Source organism: Micromesistius poutassou (genome assembly GCF_964030765.1).
Source record: "Micromesistius poutassou genome assembly, chromosome: 24".
NCBI classification, from domain to species: Eukaryota; Metazoa; Chordata; class Actinopteri; order Gadiformes; family Gadidae; genus Micromesistius; species Micromesistius poutassou.
In genome coordinates, this window is record NC_140294.1 from 118304 (window position 1) to 134013 (window position 15710).

Here is a 15710-nt window from a genome sequence, read left to right on the forward strand (position 1 = left end):
GAGTTCCGGCTGGGCGGCCAGGAGCATTTCTACATGGAGCCTCAGAGCGTGCTGGTGGTCCCAGTGGGGGAGGAGGCCGAGTTCCACGTCTACGTGTCCAGTCAGGCCCCGACCGTCACCCAGGCACGACCGCACGGCCGCACAGCCGCACGACCGCACAGCCGCACGACCGCACGACCGCGCCACGACTGCACCCACATTCTTCCCACATGCCAATTCATAAAAGTGTGTGCGTGCGTGCGTGTGTGCGTGCTGCGTGTGTGTGTGTGTGTGTGTGTGTGTGTGTGTGCAGGAGGCCGTGGCAGAGACCCTGGGGGTCCCCTCCAACAGGGTGACCTGTCACGTCAAGCGGATGGGCGGGGCCTTTGGCGGGAAAATCACCAAGACCAGCATCCTGGCGGCCATCACCGCTGTAGCCGCTTGGAAGTACGTTACCACGGCTACCCCTTGTTTAAAGGGTTTAACGGGCGTCACCACGGTAACAGCCTGTTTAAATGATGACGGGCGTTACCATGGTTACCGCCTGTTTAAAGGATGACAGGAGTTACCACGGTAACAGCCTGTTTAAAGGATGATGGGCGTTACCATGGTTACCGCCTATTTAAAGACTGAAAGGGGTTTGTAGCTACTGGGTGTGGGTGGGGGGCGGTGGAGGAGGAGCCTGTGAGCAATGTAGGAGGAGCCTGTGTGCGATGTAGGAGGAGCCTGTGTGCGATGTAGGAGGAGCCTGTGAGCGGTGGAGGAGGAGCCTGTGAGCGATGTAGGAGGAGCCTGTGTGCGATGTAGGAGGAGCCTGTGAGTGATGTAGGAGGAGCCTGTGAGTGATGTAGGAGGAGCTTGTGAGCGCTGAAGGAGGAGCTTGTTTGTGTGCAGGACGGGCCGGGCGGTGCGCTGCATCCTGGAGCGGGGGGAGGACATGCTGATCACTGGGGCGCGCCACCCCGTACTGGGACGATACCAGGTACCAGTGCCTTACTGGGACAATACCAGGTACCAGCGCTTTACTGGGACGATACCAGGTACCAGCGCCTTACTGGGACGATACCAGGTACCAGCACTTTACTGGGACAATACCAGGGCCTTACTGGAAAGATACCAGGTACCAGCACTTTACTGGGAGGTACCAGGTACCAGGGTCTTACTGGGAGGTACCAGGGCTGTACTGGGACGATACCAGGTACCAAGGCTTTACTGGGAGATAGCTCACAGGGCCCCAGCTAAACTAAGAAGGCTACATGCTGAGCTAACAGGCCCCAGCTAAGACAGCGCTGTGTCTCCAGGTGGGGTTCATGGAGGACGGGCGGATCACGGCGGCAGACCTCCTGTACTACGCCAACGCCGGCAACACCGTGGACGAGTCGCCCCTGGTGAGTCAGGCCCCGCCCCCTCAGGGCCCCTCCCCTCCCCTCGGGGCCCCTCCCCTCCCCTCGGGGCCCCCTCCCCCCTGGGCCCCCTCCCCCGGTCGGTGACGGAGCCTCTGACCCGGTGGGTGGTGTTCCAGGTGGTGGAGAAGATGCTGCTGCACATGGACATGTCCTACCACATCCCCAACCTGCGGGGGCGGGCGGTGGCGTGCCGCACCCACCTGCCCTCCAACACCGCCTTCAGGGGCTTCGGCGTGCCCCAGACGGCCGCCGTGGTGGAGAGCATGATCAGCGACGTGGCCCTGTGCCTCGCACGGCCCGCCCACCAGGTCAGTGAGGGGTCAGGGGGTCAGGGGGTCAGGGGTCAGGGTCAGGGTCAGGGTAAGGGTAAGGGTCAGGGGTAAGGGTCTAGAGTCAGGGTCAGGGGTCAGGGTCAGAGGTAAGGGTAAGGGTCTAGAGTCAGGGTCAGGGTCAGGGTCAGGGGTCAGGGTAAGGGTCTAGGGTCAGGGTCAGGGTTCAGGGGATAAGTGGACTGACATGAGGATCCCGACCAGAATACCCTGACTGTATTACAACACTGTGTTAGCTTTTGTAAAGGGACGTTAATGTGCTGAGAGGACCCTGCTAACCAGCTAACCAGCTAACCAGTTTACCAGTTTACCAGTTAACCAGCTAACCAGCTAAACCCTGGACTGGATTCTAGCCCCCTGGATCAGGAGGCTAAAGTCTAGTCCAGGGTTTAGCTCCAACCCCCTGGAGCAGGGGGGTGGAGCTAAACCCTGGACTGGACTCTAGCCTCCTAGACCAGGGGGGTGGAGCTAAACCCTGGGCTGTGGACCTCCGTCTAGATCCGGGAGGTGAACATGTACCGCGGGCCGTCGGTGACCCACTACGGGACGCACTTCGACCCGGAGAACCTGTGGCGCTGCTGGGAGGAGGCGAAGGGCCGGGCGGGGCTGGGGGCCCGGCTAGAGGCCCTCAGGAGCTTCAACCAGGAGCACCGCTGGAGGAAGAGGGGCGGGGCCCTCATCCCCATCAAGTACGGGGTGGCCTTCAGCGAGGCCTTCCTCAACCAGGTGGGGCTGACCTCCACCCATATACACCACCCCTACACCACCACCCCGAGACCACCCCAATACCACTACACCACTCGCTGCTCCTGGACTCCTGATGAAGGGGTGTGTGTGTGTGTGTGTGTGTGTGTGTGTGTGTGTGTGTAGGCTGCCGCCCTGGTCCACGTCTATAAGGACGGCTCTGTCCTGGTGAGCCACGGGGGGACCGAGATGGGCCAGGGCATCCACACCAAGATGCAGCAGGTACTGGTCCACCTCTAGACCGGTCTCTACTGGTCTCTACTGGTCCACCTCTAGACCAGTCTCTACTGGTCCACCTCTAGACCGGCCCCTACTGGTCCACCTCTAGACCGGTCTCTACTGGTCTCTACTGGTCCACCTCTAGACCGACCCCTACTGGTCTCCTACTGGTCCACCTCTAGACCGACCCCTACTGATCCACCTCTAGACCGGCCTCTACTGGTCTCTACTGGTCTCTACTGGTCTTTACTGTCAAGTGTACGTGCGTGCATGTGTGTGCATGCGTGTGTGCGTGTGTGTGTGCATGCGTGTGTGTGCGTGTGCAGGTGGTCAGCAGGGAGCTGGGGGTCCCGTCCTATAAGGTCTACGTCGCTGAGACCAGCACCGCGGCCGTCCCCAACACCTGCCCCACCGCCGCGTCCTTCGGCACCGACGCCAACGGCATGGCCGTCAAGGTGAGCGCCGGGAGGGGGGGGGGGGGGGGGGTGGGGGGGGTCCTGAGTGGAACCATTCAAGATTCAAGATTTTTCAAGATGTTTTGTTTGTCATATGCACAATTACAGACGCAGTCGCTCGCAATGAAATTCTTAAGTCTCCTTCATCAGGGCAATATAAAGAAAAGTAAAGGAAGTAAAGGTATAAAAGAAACACAAGTAGGGGAGCTAAGCCTAAATAAATAAATAAACTACAATACTGGGCATGAATAATTAGAATAAAATAAAAATATAATAATAACTAATGTATAAATGGATGCAGCATAGAGTGAATTGTGAACGTAAACAGACATTTTTATCCAGATGTCGACAGATGTCACTATGTGATGGTGTGTTGTCCATGTGGACATTTTAAATAAAGTTGTCCTCCTCCACCAGGACGCCTGCCAGAAACTGCACAAGAGACTCGAGCCAATCAGGACGAAGAACCCCAAAGGATCATGGGAGAGCTGGGTAGGACTCGACCGCTCTGTAGATTCCCGCTCTCTTTACGGAGCTACAGTTAGTTCTGTTCTGCTCCCGTCCTCAGACCAGCACGGCGTTCCTGGAGAAGATCAGCCTGTCAGCGACGGGATACTTCAGGTACACTGTGTGTGTGTGTGTGTGTGTGTGTGTGTGTGTGTGTGTGTGTGTGTGTGAGTGTGTGTGTGTGTGTGTGCATCAGTGGGCATGGTGCATACGGGTGTGTGTCTGTGTGTGCATGGACTGTAACAGGCTCTATAACATGTTGTGTAACATGGACTGTAACATGTTGTGTAACACGGACTGTTACATGTTGTGTAACATGGACTGTAAAAGACTCTGTAACACGTTGTGTAACATGGACTGTAACACGTTGTGTAACATGGACTGTAACATGTTGTGTAACATGGACTGTAAAAGACTCTGTAACACGTTGTGTAACATGGACTGTAACGTGTCGTGTTCAGAGGTCCGGACCTCTACATGGACTGGGAGAAGATGGAGGGCCAGCCCTACGCCTACTTCACCTACGGCGCCTGCTACAGCGAGGTGGAACTGGACTGTCTCACTGGAGACTACAGGGTGGGGACGGTAGCATTCAATAATACCACACCCGTCTGTACACCTGAACCACACCTGTATGTACACCTGAACCACACCTGTATGTACACCTGAACCACACCTGTATGTACACCTGAACCACACCTGTATGTCACCTGAACCACACCTGTATGTACACCTGAACCACACCTGTATGTCACCTGAACCACACCTGTATGTCACCTGTACACCTGAACCACACCTGTCTGTACACCTGAACCACACCTGTCTGTACACCTGTCTGTACTGCACCCATAGTAACGGTGATAAAATGGCATCGGTTATTATGTTGATGACGATCATCAGACAAATGACCATGTTTAAAACAGAATAAATGTGTTTTTGGGTTATGTCTCTAAGACTCTAAGGACGGACATCGTGGTGGACATCGGTCAGAGCATCAACCCCTCCATAGACATCGGACAGGTGAGGCAGCCAATCAGAAGGCTTCCCTGGAAACCGGTCTCTGTACCTGTCTCTCTACCTGTCTCTCAACCTGTGTGTCTACCTGTCTCTCTACCTGTTTCTGTACCTGTGTGTCCACCTGTCTCTACCTGTGTGTCTACCTGTCTCTCTACCTGTTTCTGTACCTGTCTCTCTACCTGTCTGCTACCTGTCTCTGTACCTGTCTCTGCTACCTGTCTCTGTACCTGTCTTTCTACCTGTCTCTCTTCCTGTCTCTCAACCTGTCTCTGTACCTGTCTCTCAACCTGTCTCTGTACCTGTCTCTGTATCTGTCTCTCTACCTGTCTCTCTACCTGTCTCTGTACCTGTGTGTCTCCCTGTGTGTCCAGGTTGAGGGGGCCTTCCTCCAGGGTCTGGGTCTCTACACCCTGGAGCAGCTGAGCTTCTCCCCGGGGGGGGTCCTCTACTCCAGGGGTCCTTCTCAGTACAAGATCCCGGCCGTCTGCGACGTTCCGCTCAGCTTCAACGTCCACCTGCTGCCGGACTCCCACAACCCCCACGCCATCTACTCCTCCAAGGTCTGCCCCCACAGGGGCCCCCGTAGAGACACCTGTAGGGCCCCCACGTTGGGAGACCTGTAGAGTCACCTGTAGTAACACCTGTAGTCACACCTGTAGGGTCACCTGTAGAACACAACCTCTGAGAACACAACATGTTACAGTTCATATTACAGTCCATGTAACACAACATGTTACAGTCCATGTTACAGTCCATGTAGGGACACCAACACCTGTAGGGAGACCTGTAGAGTCACCTGTAGTAACACCTGTAGTCACACCTGTAGGGTCACCTGCAGGGTCACCTGTAGAGTCACCTGTAGGGTCACCTGTAGTAACACCTGTAGGGTCACCTGTAGGGAGACCGATAGGGTCACCTGTAGTCACACCTGGAGTAACACCTGTAGCGTCACAGTCCACGTGACAGTCCACCTGTAGAGTCACCTGTAGGGTCACAGTCCACCTGTAGAGTCACCTGTAGGGTCACAGTCCCCTGTGTACCCCGTGTCCTGCAGGGCATCGGGGAGCCGGTCCTGTTCCTCGGCAGCTCCGTGTTCTTCGCCATCAAGGACGCGGTGGCGGCGGCCCGGGCCGATGCCGGCCTGGGGGGGGGCTTCCCCTTGGACAGCCCCGCCACACCTGAGAGGGCGTGTCTCGCATGTGCCACGCCCTTCTCCCAGAGGGTAGGTCGACTCTCCTGGTCCCTCCACCCTAACATAACACCATCTCCACCTGTGTCTCCACCTCAAAGCCTTCAGAGTGGAGTTGATCTTCAAGGTTCATTCAGTCGTTTGCCTTTCAGGTTCCAGTCAGCGAGCCGGGATCCTTCACCCCCTGGGCCCTGAACATCTAGACCAGCATCTGGACCAGCATCTGGACCAGCATCTGGACCAACATCTAGAGCAACATCTAGACCAGCATCTGAACCAGCATCTGGACCAGCATCTGAACCAGCATCTGGACCAGCATCTGGACCAACATCTGGACCAACATCTGGACCAACATCTAGACCCACATCTGGACCAACATCTAGACCAACATCTAGACCCACATCTGGACCAACATCTGGACCAACATCCTCACCAGCATCTAGAACAACATCTGGACCAACATCTACACACAATCATCTACACACAATCATCTCAACACACAATCAGCCAAACCAACCAACATCTACACACAATCATCTAAAAGCACAATCATATACACACACAATCATCTATACACAATCGTCTCAACAAACATCATCTCAACGCACACAATCATCTGAAGAATGAAGAAAAAAACGACAAAGACAATGTGATAATATCAAATGTATACCAACAAATAGGAAACAATGATCATATAAATATGACTCTTGGATCACTTGAGTACCCTGTGAAGAACAATTGAAGAAGATCAATGCACTGATCAATGTACTGAGCTCTTCTTATTGATTTTGTATTCTGATTAACATTTAAAGATTAAAGGTTCAATATATAACAAATGTTGCACTGCAATGTCATCAGAGGGTAAAGGTACCATACGTCACACAGGTCCTCTCCTCAATAGTAACGTTATAGTAATAGTAATGTTATATAATATAACATGTTATATAATGTAAGATGCTATAATATATAACATGTTACATAATATAACATGTCATCAGAGGGTAAAGGTACTGTGCGTAACACAGGTCCTCTCCTCAATAGTAACATGTTACATTATATAACGTTACATTCTATTATTATGACCTATATAGTATTATATCTTGTGTAACACAACCTTATCCAAACACACACACACAACCATTCTTAAGTGTGTCCTGACTACTTGAAGGTTATCTTGGTTATCTGGTTGTCGTGGCAATGGGTACAGTCGGAACAACATGACCCGAGGCCGCGCGGAGCCGCAGGTGACCAGATATGTCCTCTCCTCTCATTGGTCCAGACACTTCTAACTAGTTCTATGGTAACTAGCTCTACAGGGGTAAATGTACAGGTCTATGGCAACCAGCTCTATGGTGACTAGATCTATAGAGGTAATATACAGGTCTACGGTAACTAGGTCTATGGTAACTAGCTGTAGAGGCGTGGTGACGGCCTGCCACCATGGTAACTATCTGTAGAGGCGTGGTGGCAACCGGTCGCCACGGTAACGTGTGTATTACGCAGTAATGTGTGGAATGTGGAAGCTGGTGAGAGGCATCGCCGAGCAAGATCAGACTCGCCCCCACAGCCGTCCTCAGCCAAGACAGACCAGGTGTCTCTAGACCAGGAGCCTCCTTAGACCAGGACCCTCCTTAGACCAGGAGCCTCCTTAGACCAGGTGTCTCTAGACCAGGACCCTCCTTAGACCAGGTGTCTCTAGACCAGGAACCTCCTTAGACCAGGTGTCTCTAGACCAGGACCCTCCTTAGACCAGGTGTCTCCAGACCAGGACCCTCCTTAGACCAGGACCCTCCTTAGACCAGGTGTCAATTAGACCAGGTGTCTCACACCTGGTACACCTGGTCTAGAGACACCTGGTCTAATGAGGGTCACCTGGTCTAATGAGGGACACCTGGTCTAATGAGGGTCCTGGTCTAAGGAGAGACACCTGGTCTAGAGACACCTGGTCTAGAGACACCTGGTCTAAGGAGGGACAGGGGGAGACACCTTGCTCATCATGTCGCTCATCCTCTCTCCTGGGACAAAATAACTTTGCCAGCTCTTATTGAGGTCCTCACCTCCTCCTCTTCCTCCATCAGCCTCCTCCTCGCCCCTCCTCTCCCCCCCTCTGCCTCCATGTCCTCTCCCCCTCTTTCCCTCCCTGTCCTCCCCACCCCTCTGCCTCCCTCTCCTCTCCCCCCCCCTCTCCCTCGCTGTCCTCTCCACCCCTCCTTCCTCTTCCTGTGCCTCTCTCCTCCTCCTACTCCTCCACTATGTTGAAGCTAGTGCTGCTCCTCTGGCTGGTCACAAGGACTCTGACTTCTGGACCAGATTTCTACGACTATTTCCAGAGTGGAGACATGGGCACAGAGGTAAGAGGCGACTCAAGTGTGCGTGTGCGTGTGTGTGTGTGTGTGTGCGTGTGCGTATGTGCGGGTTCACTTGCGCAATGTTTTGGTTCCAATACCAAACGAATACGGCTTTTCTCGGAACCTCACGTTTGAGTCTTATAACAGACGTGTCTAGCGTAAACCGACACATGTGAAGCCCAGGACGCGGTCAGAGACCAGCGACCCGTCCGGAGCCACGAGGGGCTCAGAGCGAACAGCACACTGTAGGAAACCTCTCGGTCCTCATCAGAGGAGAGAGGTCCCGTCGGGTTTCTTCCGTCCACTCTCCCACCACCGCGGGGGGACTCCCGCTACCGGGGGGAACTCCCGCGGGACAGCGCGGTCTCCGAGCAGACTCTTCGTCGCTTACTTCCGTAAACAAACCGTGAGGAGCTCTGTGATTGGCTGCTCGCTGCTCGCTGTCCTCCGGACCCACTTAGTTGGAACTCCGTTTGAACAGAGAGGGATAGATTATCCATTACGACACCGCCTCCACATGAGTAAGAGTGCACTTTAACCTTCTCTTCCCCCTGCTCCTCCTCCATCTCCTCCTCCTCTACTCCCCTCCCTCCTCCTCCTCCTCCTCTCTCCCCACCATCCTCCTCCTCTTCCTCCTCTCTCTCCTCCCTCTCCCCACCCTTCTCCTCTACTCTCCTCTCTCCCCTCCCTCCTCCTCTTCCTCCTCTCTCCCCACCCTCCTCCTCCTCTCTCCCCACCCTCCTCCTCCTCTCTCCCCTCCCTCCTCCTCTACTCTCCTCTCTCTCCACCCTCCTCCTCTTCCTCCTCTCTCCCCACCCTCCTCCTCCTCTCTCCCCACCCTCCTCCTCCTCTCTCCCCTCCCTCCTCCTCTTCCTTCTCTCTCTCCACCCTCCTCCTCTTCCTCCTCTCTCCCCACCCTCCTCCTCCTCTCTCCCCACCCTCCTCCTCCTCTCTCCCCTCCCTCCTCCTCTTCCTCCTCTCTCGCCCACCTCCTCCTCCTCCTCCTCTCTCCCCTCCCTCCTCCTCCTCTCTCCCCACCCTCCTCTTCCTCTCTCCCCTCCCTCCTCCTCTTCCTCCTCTCTCCCCACCCTCCTCCTCCTCTCTCCCCACCCTCCTCCTCCTCCTCCTCCTCCCCATCCAGTCTCCAGGAGGAGGAGGAGGAGGAGGTGGAGGTGGAGGAGGAGGAGGAGGAGGAGGAGTCCTGGGCTTGGATGCAGTCAGCAGCCTGGACGAGCTCCTGCTACTCCTCTACCCAGAGGCCAGCCGCCTGCAGCTGTGCCTGAGGAGGAGGAGCCAGACCCCAACCTCGCTGCTCCTCCACTCAGCAGGAGGCGCCCAGGAGGAGGAGGAGGAGGAGGCGCTGTGGGGCAACCCCCGGCAGGAGGCCCTGAGGAGAGCAGACGGGGTCTTTGAAGGTACGGGGGGGGGGGGGGGGGGGGGTGGTCACAGCTCCTCTGTTTGGCAGCGCAGACTCACCTGTCAGACTCACCTGTCAGACTCACCTGTCAGACTCACCTGTCAGAGTTCACCTGTCAGACTCACCTGTCACACTCACCTGTCAGACTCACCTGTCAGACTCACCTGTCAGAGTTCACCTGTCAGACATCCTTACTGTAACGACAGGATATATTGTTTGTTTCTCTTTCTAAAGACTAATGTACTTATTGTAAGTCGCTTTGGATAAAAGCGTCGGATAAATGTGTGTGTGTGTGTGTGTGTGTGTGTGTCTCCGTGTGTATGTGTGTGTGTGTGTGCGTGTCTGTGTGTGTGTGTGTGCGTGTCCGTGTGTGTGTGTGTGTGTGTCTGTCCGTCTGTGCGTGCGGCTGTGTGTGTGCGTCTGTGCGTGTGTCTGTGTGCGTGCGTCTGTGTGCGTGCATCTGTGTGTGTGCATGCGCCTGTGTGTGTGCGTGCGCCTGTGTGTGTGCGTGCGCCTGTGTGTGTGTGTGCAGTGATCCTGGAGGAGGTCCAGCGGACGGTGTGCCGGCCCAGGGAGGTGTGTGTGGAGGTCTCCAAGGAGGCGCCGCAGCCCAGCAGCCGGCAGTACGTGCCGCGCTGCGTGGCGCTGCACCGCTGCGGGGGCTGCTGCTACCACGAGGGCGTGGCCTGCACCAACACCTCCCACCACCTGGTCAACAAGACCGTGAGCCTGACCCCTGACCCCGACCCCTGACCTCTGACCCCCACCACCTGGTCAACAAGACTGTGAGCCTGACCCCTGACCCCGACCCCTGACCTCTGACCCCCACCACCTGGTCAACAAGACCGTGAGCCTGACCCCTGACCCTGACCCTGACCTCTGACCCCCACCACCTGGTCAACAAGACCGTGAGCCTGACCCCTGACCCCGACCCCTGACCTCTGACCTCTGACCCCCACCACCTGGTCAACAAGACCGTGAGCCTGACCCCTGACCTCTGACCCCCACCACCTGGTCAACAAGACCGTGAGCCTGACCCCTGACCTCTGACCCCCACCACCTGGTCAACAAGACCGTGAGCCTGACCCCTGACCTCTGACCCCCACCACCTGGTCAACAAGACCGTGAGCCTGACCCCTGACCTCTGACCCCCACCACCTGGTCAACAAGACCGTGAGCCTGACCCCTGACCCTGTAGTACTAACCGTCTCTAACTAGTTCTAGTTAGGGCTACTAAAGGTCTCTTACTAGTGCTAGTTAGGGGTACTAACTAGTACCAGTTAGTATTCCTAACTAGTACTAGTTAGAGACTGTTAGTACTAACTATTACTAGTTAGAGATGGTTAGTATTCCTAACTAGTACTAGTTAGGGGTACTAATGGTCTGTAACTAGTACTAGAAATGCTCTTCCTGTCCTCCAGGTGGTGGAGGTCTCTCCCCTGATGGAGCAGCTGGTCGTCACGGTGACCTTCGTCAACCACACGTCATGTGACTGCGTGATCAAGCAGCCCCTGAGGACCATCATCAGACGCCACGCCCCCCCCCTGTGAGCCCGGGACCCCCCACCCCCCCCCACCCCCCGCCCAAACCCCCATACTATTGAGCATCACAGGGACCTGTGGAATGGGAGTTCACTGTGTGTGTGTGTGTGTGTGTGTGTGTGTGTGTGTCAGGTGCCCCCCTCCGCAGGCTCCCTGTTCTCCAGGACTATTCTGGGATGCCGAAGGCTGCGAGTGCGTCCCTGACGACGGCGGCGACCCAGACAGAGAGCTGGGTACGAGTGAGGGGGCGTGTCCGTTCGAGGGGGCGTGTCTGTGTGAGGGGGCGTGCCTGTGAGGGGGCGTGTCCATCAGAGGGGCGTGTCTCTGTGAGGGGCGTGTCTGTGTTAGGGGTGTGTCTGTGAGAGGGGCGTGTCCGTTCGAGGGGGCGTGTCTGTGTTGGGGGCGTGTCTGTGTTGGGGCGTGTCTGTGTTAGGGGTGTGTCTGTGAGAGGGGCGTGTCCGTTCGAGGGGGCGTGTCTGTGTTGGGGGCGTGTCTATGTTGGGGGCGTGTCTGTTCGAGGGGGCGTGTCTGTGTGAGGGGGCGTGTCTATGTTGGGGGCGTGTCTATGTTGGGGGCGTGTCTGTAAGGGGTGGGTCTCTAATCTGAACTTGTGCTCCTGTGGTTCCAGGCGCCGTGGCCCCGGGGCCCCTGGCCCTGTGCGGCCCCCGCCGGGCCCTGGACGACACCAGCTGTGAGTGTGTGTGTCGCAACGGTCTGACGGACAGCAGCTGTGAGCCGGGCTGGAGGCTGGACCACGACACCTGTGAGTCTGGGAACCCTAGAACCGCCCTCTAGAACCACCCTTTAGAACCGCCTCTAGAACCGCCCTTTAGACCCGCCCTCTAGAACCGCCCTCTAGAACCGCCCTCTAGAACCACCTCTAGAACCACCTCTAGAACCGCCCTCTAGAACCACCTCTAGAACCACCCTTTAGAACCGCCTCTAGAACCGCCCTTTAGACCCGCCCTCTAGAACCGCCCTCTAGAACGCCCTCTAGAACCGCCCTCTAGAACCGCCCTCTAGAACGCCCTCTAGAACCGCCCTCTAGAACCGCCCCTAGAACCGCCCTGTAGAACCGCCCTCTAGAACCGCCCTCTAGAACCGCCCTCTAGATCCCTGTTAGTGATTAACCAGCTGATAACGATCAGTATTAACCCTTTAATCGTGTGTGTGTGTGTGTGTGTGCTTCATGTGTGCTTCATGTGTGTGTGTGTGTGTGTGTGTGTGTGTGTGTGTGTCCAGGTGAGTGCCAGTGTGAGGAGCAGGTAGAGGGGCGGGGCTGTCCGTTTGGCCAGCGCTGGGAGGCGGAGCTCTGTGGGTGTGTCTGCGCGGCCCGTTGCCCCGGCGACCAGCCGCTGAACCCGGACACCTGCCTCTGCCAGTGCAGGGAGAGCCCTGAGAGCTGTCTGCGGCAGGGCAAGAGGTTCAACACACACACCTGCAGGTAACACACACACACACACACACACACACACACACACACACACACACACACACACACACACACACAAACACCTGCAGGTAACACACACACACACACACACACACACACACACACACACACACACACACACACACACACACTTCTGCAGGCAACACACACACACACACCTGCAGGTAACACACACGCACGCATGCACACTCACACACACACCTAAACGTCTTCTCTCTTCCAGTTGCTATCGGTTACCGTGCAGGAAGGCCAAGCGGGGATGTCCGCCGCGGTTCTACTACAGCTCACAGGTGTGTCAGTGCATCCCCGCCTACATGAGGCCGGCCTGGAACTGACCAATCACAGACCTGCACCTCCTGGGACTGGGCCAATCACAGACCAGCATTCCTGGAACTGACCAATCACACAGGACCAGCACCTCCTGGAATGGGCCAACCATAGACCAGCACACCCTGGGACAGGCCAATCACAGACCCAACACATCGTGGGACGTGGCCAATCACAGACCCAACACATCGTGGGACGTGGCCAATCACAGACAGGGGCATATGGTGGGACTGTGGGAGCTGCTCTGGTTGGAGGGAGTGTGCGTCTGGACTGGAGCTGCAGGAGATGTCTCCACCTTCCTGTGTATTCAACACTTTGTTCAGCAACCAGAATGAACCGGTTAACCCCCTCCCTCCCTCCCTCCCTCCCTCGCGCTCTCGTTGGTTCTACTGCTTATTTATGTGTCTGATATTTGTTGTCTTTTAACTTTAAGCTGAACATATGACAAAGTACTGTTACTACAGCACTGCTACCACAGACACACTGTGACCACAGGGTACTTATAGGACTGGTGTAGTAACAGTACTGTTACAGTGCTGTTACTAGTAACAGTACTGTTACTACAGTACTGTTACCACAGTACTGTAACCCCAGAGTACTAGATATTATATGTGTTCTGTCTCCCACAGCGAAATATTTCAACAACAATAAGCTTTCAACCTTCTAGACATTTGAGATTGTGAGTGGGTTCTAATGAATCGATGTTTGATGAGCAGTTAAAACCATCACATCATCAGCAGCAGTGAAACCGTTGGGGGGGGGAATCTTCTCTCTGTATTTTAAGACTTTTGCGTCGCAAAAATTGTATGTCTGTATGTCTGTAGGGGAGAGTGGGGTAAGATGAGCCAACTTTTACTCATGTTGTCCTCTAGGCAAGGAAAAATAAGACAGAAGTAAAATGAAAACATCTACCTTTATTTCAGGATGTCCCCTGTCAATCAAAATGATACCAATAGACCCTCTGAAGAATAAGTCCCGCCTCCGAGGCTCTGGTTCCCTCGGTCAAATGTCTATGGGAAATAACATGGGGTTTTTGAATGATCGTACATAACAAACTCTGTAGGTGGCGAAGAAGTAAAAGCTGCGTCACATTTTGAACTACACACTTTTTCCATCTAGTTTCGACTGGCTTATTGGATTGTCAGTGCCGTTAAAGTATAAAACGATTATAAATGCTATTTTAACGGCACCGACAATCCAAAAAGCCAGTCGAAACTAGATGGAAAATGTGTGTAGTTCAAAACGTGATGCAGCTTTTACTTCTTCGCCACCTAGAGTTTGCTATGTACGATCATTCATAAACCCCATGTTATTTCCCATAGACATTTGACAGAGGGAACTGGAGCCTCGGAGGCGGGACTTATTCTTAGAGGTCTATAACATAGGTCTGTGAAAATATGACTGCTCAAAAGAAAGTGTTGTCACCCAACTTGCCCCAGCCTAGGGGTAAGTTGAGCCATCTGGGGAAAATTACCAATTTACTTTTTCAAGTTGAATGTATTTTCCTTTTCCAAATGGTCTTATTTATTTGCTTAAGGTAACTTTAAAACCTGTCAATATTTCAGTATTTTGCCACTGCTCTGATGGATTTTCACCCTTGACATCAGTGGCTGCGCTGTCCATCTCCTTTATCTCTTTGACATGATAGCTTTTCTACAATGTTTGAAATACGAAAAAAAAATACTATATTGAAATACCACTTTATACTTTGGAGACTTAACTTAACTTTCAGTGCATCATGGTGCCTTGTGCATGTGGCTCACTTTACCCCACAGCCACCATTTTGGAAAAAACAGCATAGTTTAACAATCAGACTAATCTTTAACTAAATTATTCCCATTGTTTTACACCTTGCCAAATCCCCAACATGTATGACATATTTTTACATGTGGATACATTTGCTTAGACACAGCAGTCATTATACCCGATATGTTAACTTACTTTGACGTGAAAAAAACATACTTGCACCTTGACCATGTGATTCTCTCCATCACAGCCAGATATAAATGATGGGGGCTTCCTGAATTGATGGTCAAATGATAACAAATGTGTACAGTTGCCTAAATACAGGGGATTTCAGAATTTGGATCAACTTAGCCACTGGCTCATCTTACTCCACTCTCCCCTATTATGTACATAAGATGTTATGTAAATATCTACTGACTTACTGATCTGACAAACACAGGGGTACTTAACCCTTCTGTATTTTAAGACTAAACCCAGGGGTACCCCTTCTGTCACTATAAAGACTAAACCCAGGGTACCCCTTCTGTCCCTATAAAGACTAAACCCAGGGTACCCCTTCTGTCCCTATAAAGACTAAACCCAGGGGTACCCCTTCTGTCACTATAAATACTAAACCCAGGGGTACCCCTTCTGTCACTATAAATACTAAACCCAGGGTACCCCTTCTGTCCCTATAAAGACTAAACCCAGGGTACCCCTTCTGTCACATATTAAGACTAAACCCAGGGGTACCCCTTCTGTAATTGTATTATTACATTAAAATAAAACATTAGTGGTCTTCTGTTACTTTAGATAAAGACTAAAACAGGGGTACCCCTTGTTTTTCTTTGGCCCAAAATATTTGATTCTCCGATCTCCAACTGAGCGTTGGTCCAGTGTTCCGAAGTACGAAGTGATGAAGAAACTGGATAGAAACGGTGAACGATGACGTCACTGTAATACTTAAACTAAACAACGTATTGACTCTGTCTAGAGCTATAGAATATTACAAATTCTACGATAAAATTTACCCCCCCTTATCAATGCTACTTCA

At 53.7% G+C, this 15710-nt stretch overlaps 2 protein-coding genes across 2 annotated transcripts in view; both read left to right on the top strand.

Annotated features, from left to right (window-relative positions):
* Nucleotides 1-6671, top strand: part of aox6 (aldehyde oxidase 6) — a 20494-nt gene extending 13823 nt beyond the window's left edge. Inside the window, exons 21-35 of the mRNA XM_084487805.1 lie at nucleotides 1-123; nucleotides 293-426; nucleotides 874-961; nucleotides 1281-1367; nucleotides 1502-1693; nucleotides 2213-2440; nucleotides 2585-2680; nucleotides 3004-3132; nucleotides 3550-3624; nucleotides 3701-3753; nucleotides 4101-4215; nucleotides 4594-4659; nucleotides 5028-5216; nucleotides 5711-5878; nucleotides 5998-6671. The exon at nucleotides 1-123 is cut by the window's left edge and continues 2 nt beyond it. Of these exons, the coding sequence (XP_084343931.1) occupies nucleotides 1-123; nucleotides 293-426; nucleotides 874-961; nucleotides 1281-1367; nucleotides 1502-1693; nucleotides 2213-2440; nucleotides 2585-2680; nucleotides 3004-3132; nucleotides 3550-3624; nucleotides 3701-3753; nucleotides 4101-4215; nucleotides 4594-4659; nucleotides 5028-5216; nucleotides 5711-5878; nucleotides 5998-6048 (1794 nt within the window). The 3' untranslated portion in view covers nucleotides 6049-6671. The remainder of the gene's footprint in view (nucleotides 124-292; nucleotides 427-873; nucleotides 962-1280; nucleotides 1368-1501; nucleotides 1694-2212; nucleotides 2441-2584; nucleotides 2681-3003; nucleotides 3133-3549; nucleotides 3625-3700; nucleotides 3754-4100; nucleotides 4216-4593; nucleotides 4660-5027; nucleotides 5217-5710; nucleotides 5879-5997) is intronic.
* Nucleotides 6672-8097: 1426 nt separating this feature from the next.
* On the top strand, nucleotides 8098-13320 carry LOC311369703 (vascular endothelial growth factor C-like; the record flags this gene model as incomplete). The annotated part of the gene is made up of 8 exons (XM_084487921.1): nucleotides 8098-8196; nucleotides 9335-9608; nucleotides 10143-10333; nucleotides 11032-11156; nucleotides 11284-11384; nucleotides 11780-11914; nucleotides 12394-12595; nucleotides 12828-13320. The coding sequence occupies 8 exons, from the start codon at nucleotides 8098-8100 to the stop codon at nucleotides 12937-12939; spliced, it is 1239 nt and encodes a 412-aa protein (XP_084344047.1). The 3' UTR covers nucleotides 12940-13320.
* Between the last annotated feature and the right edge of the window lie 2390 nt (nucleotides 13321-15710).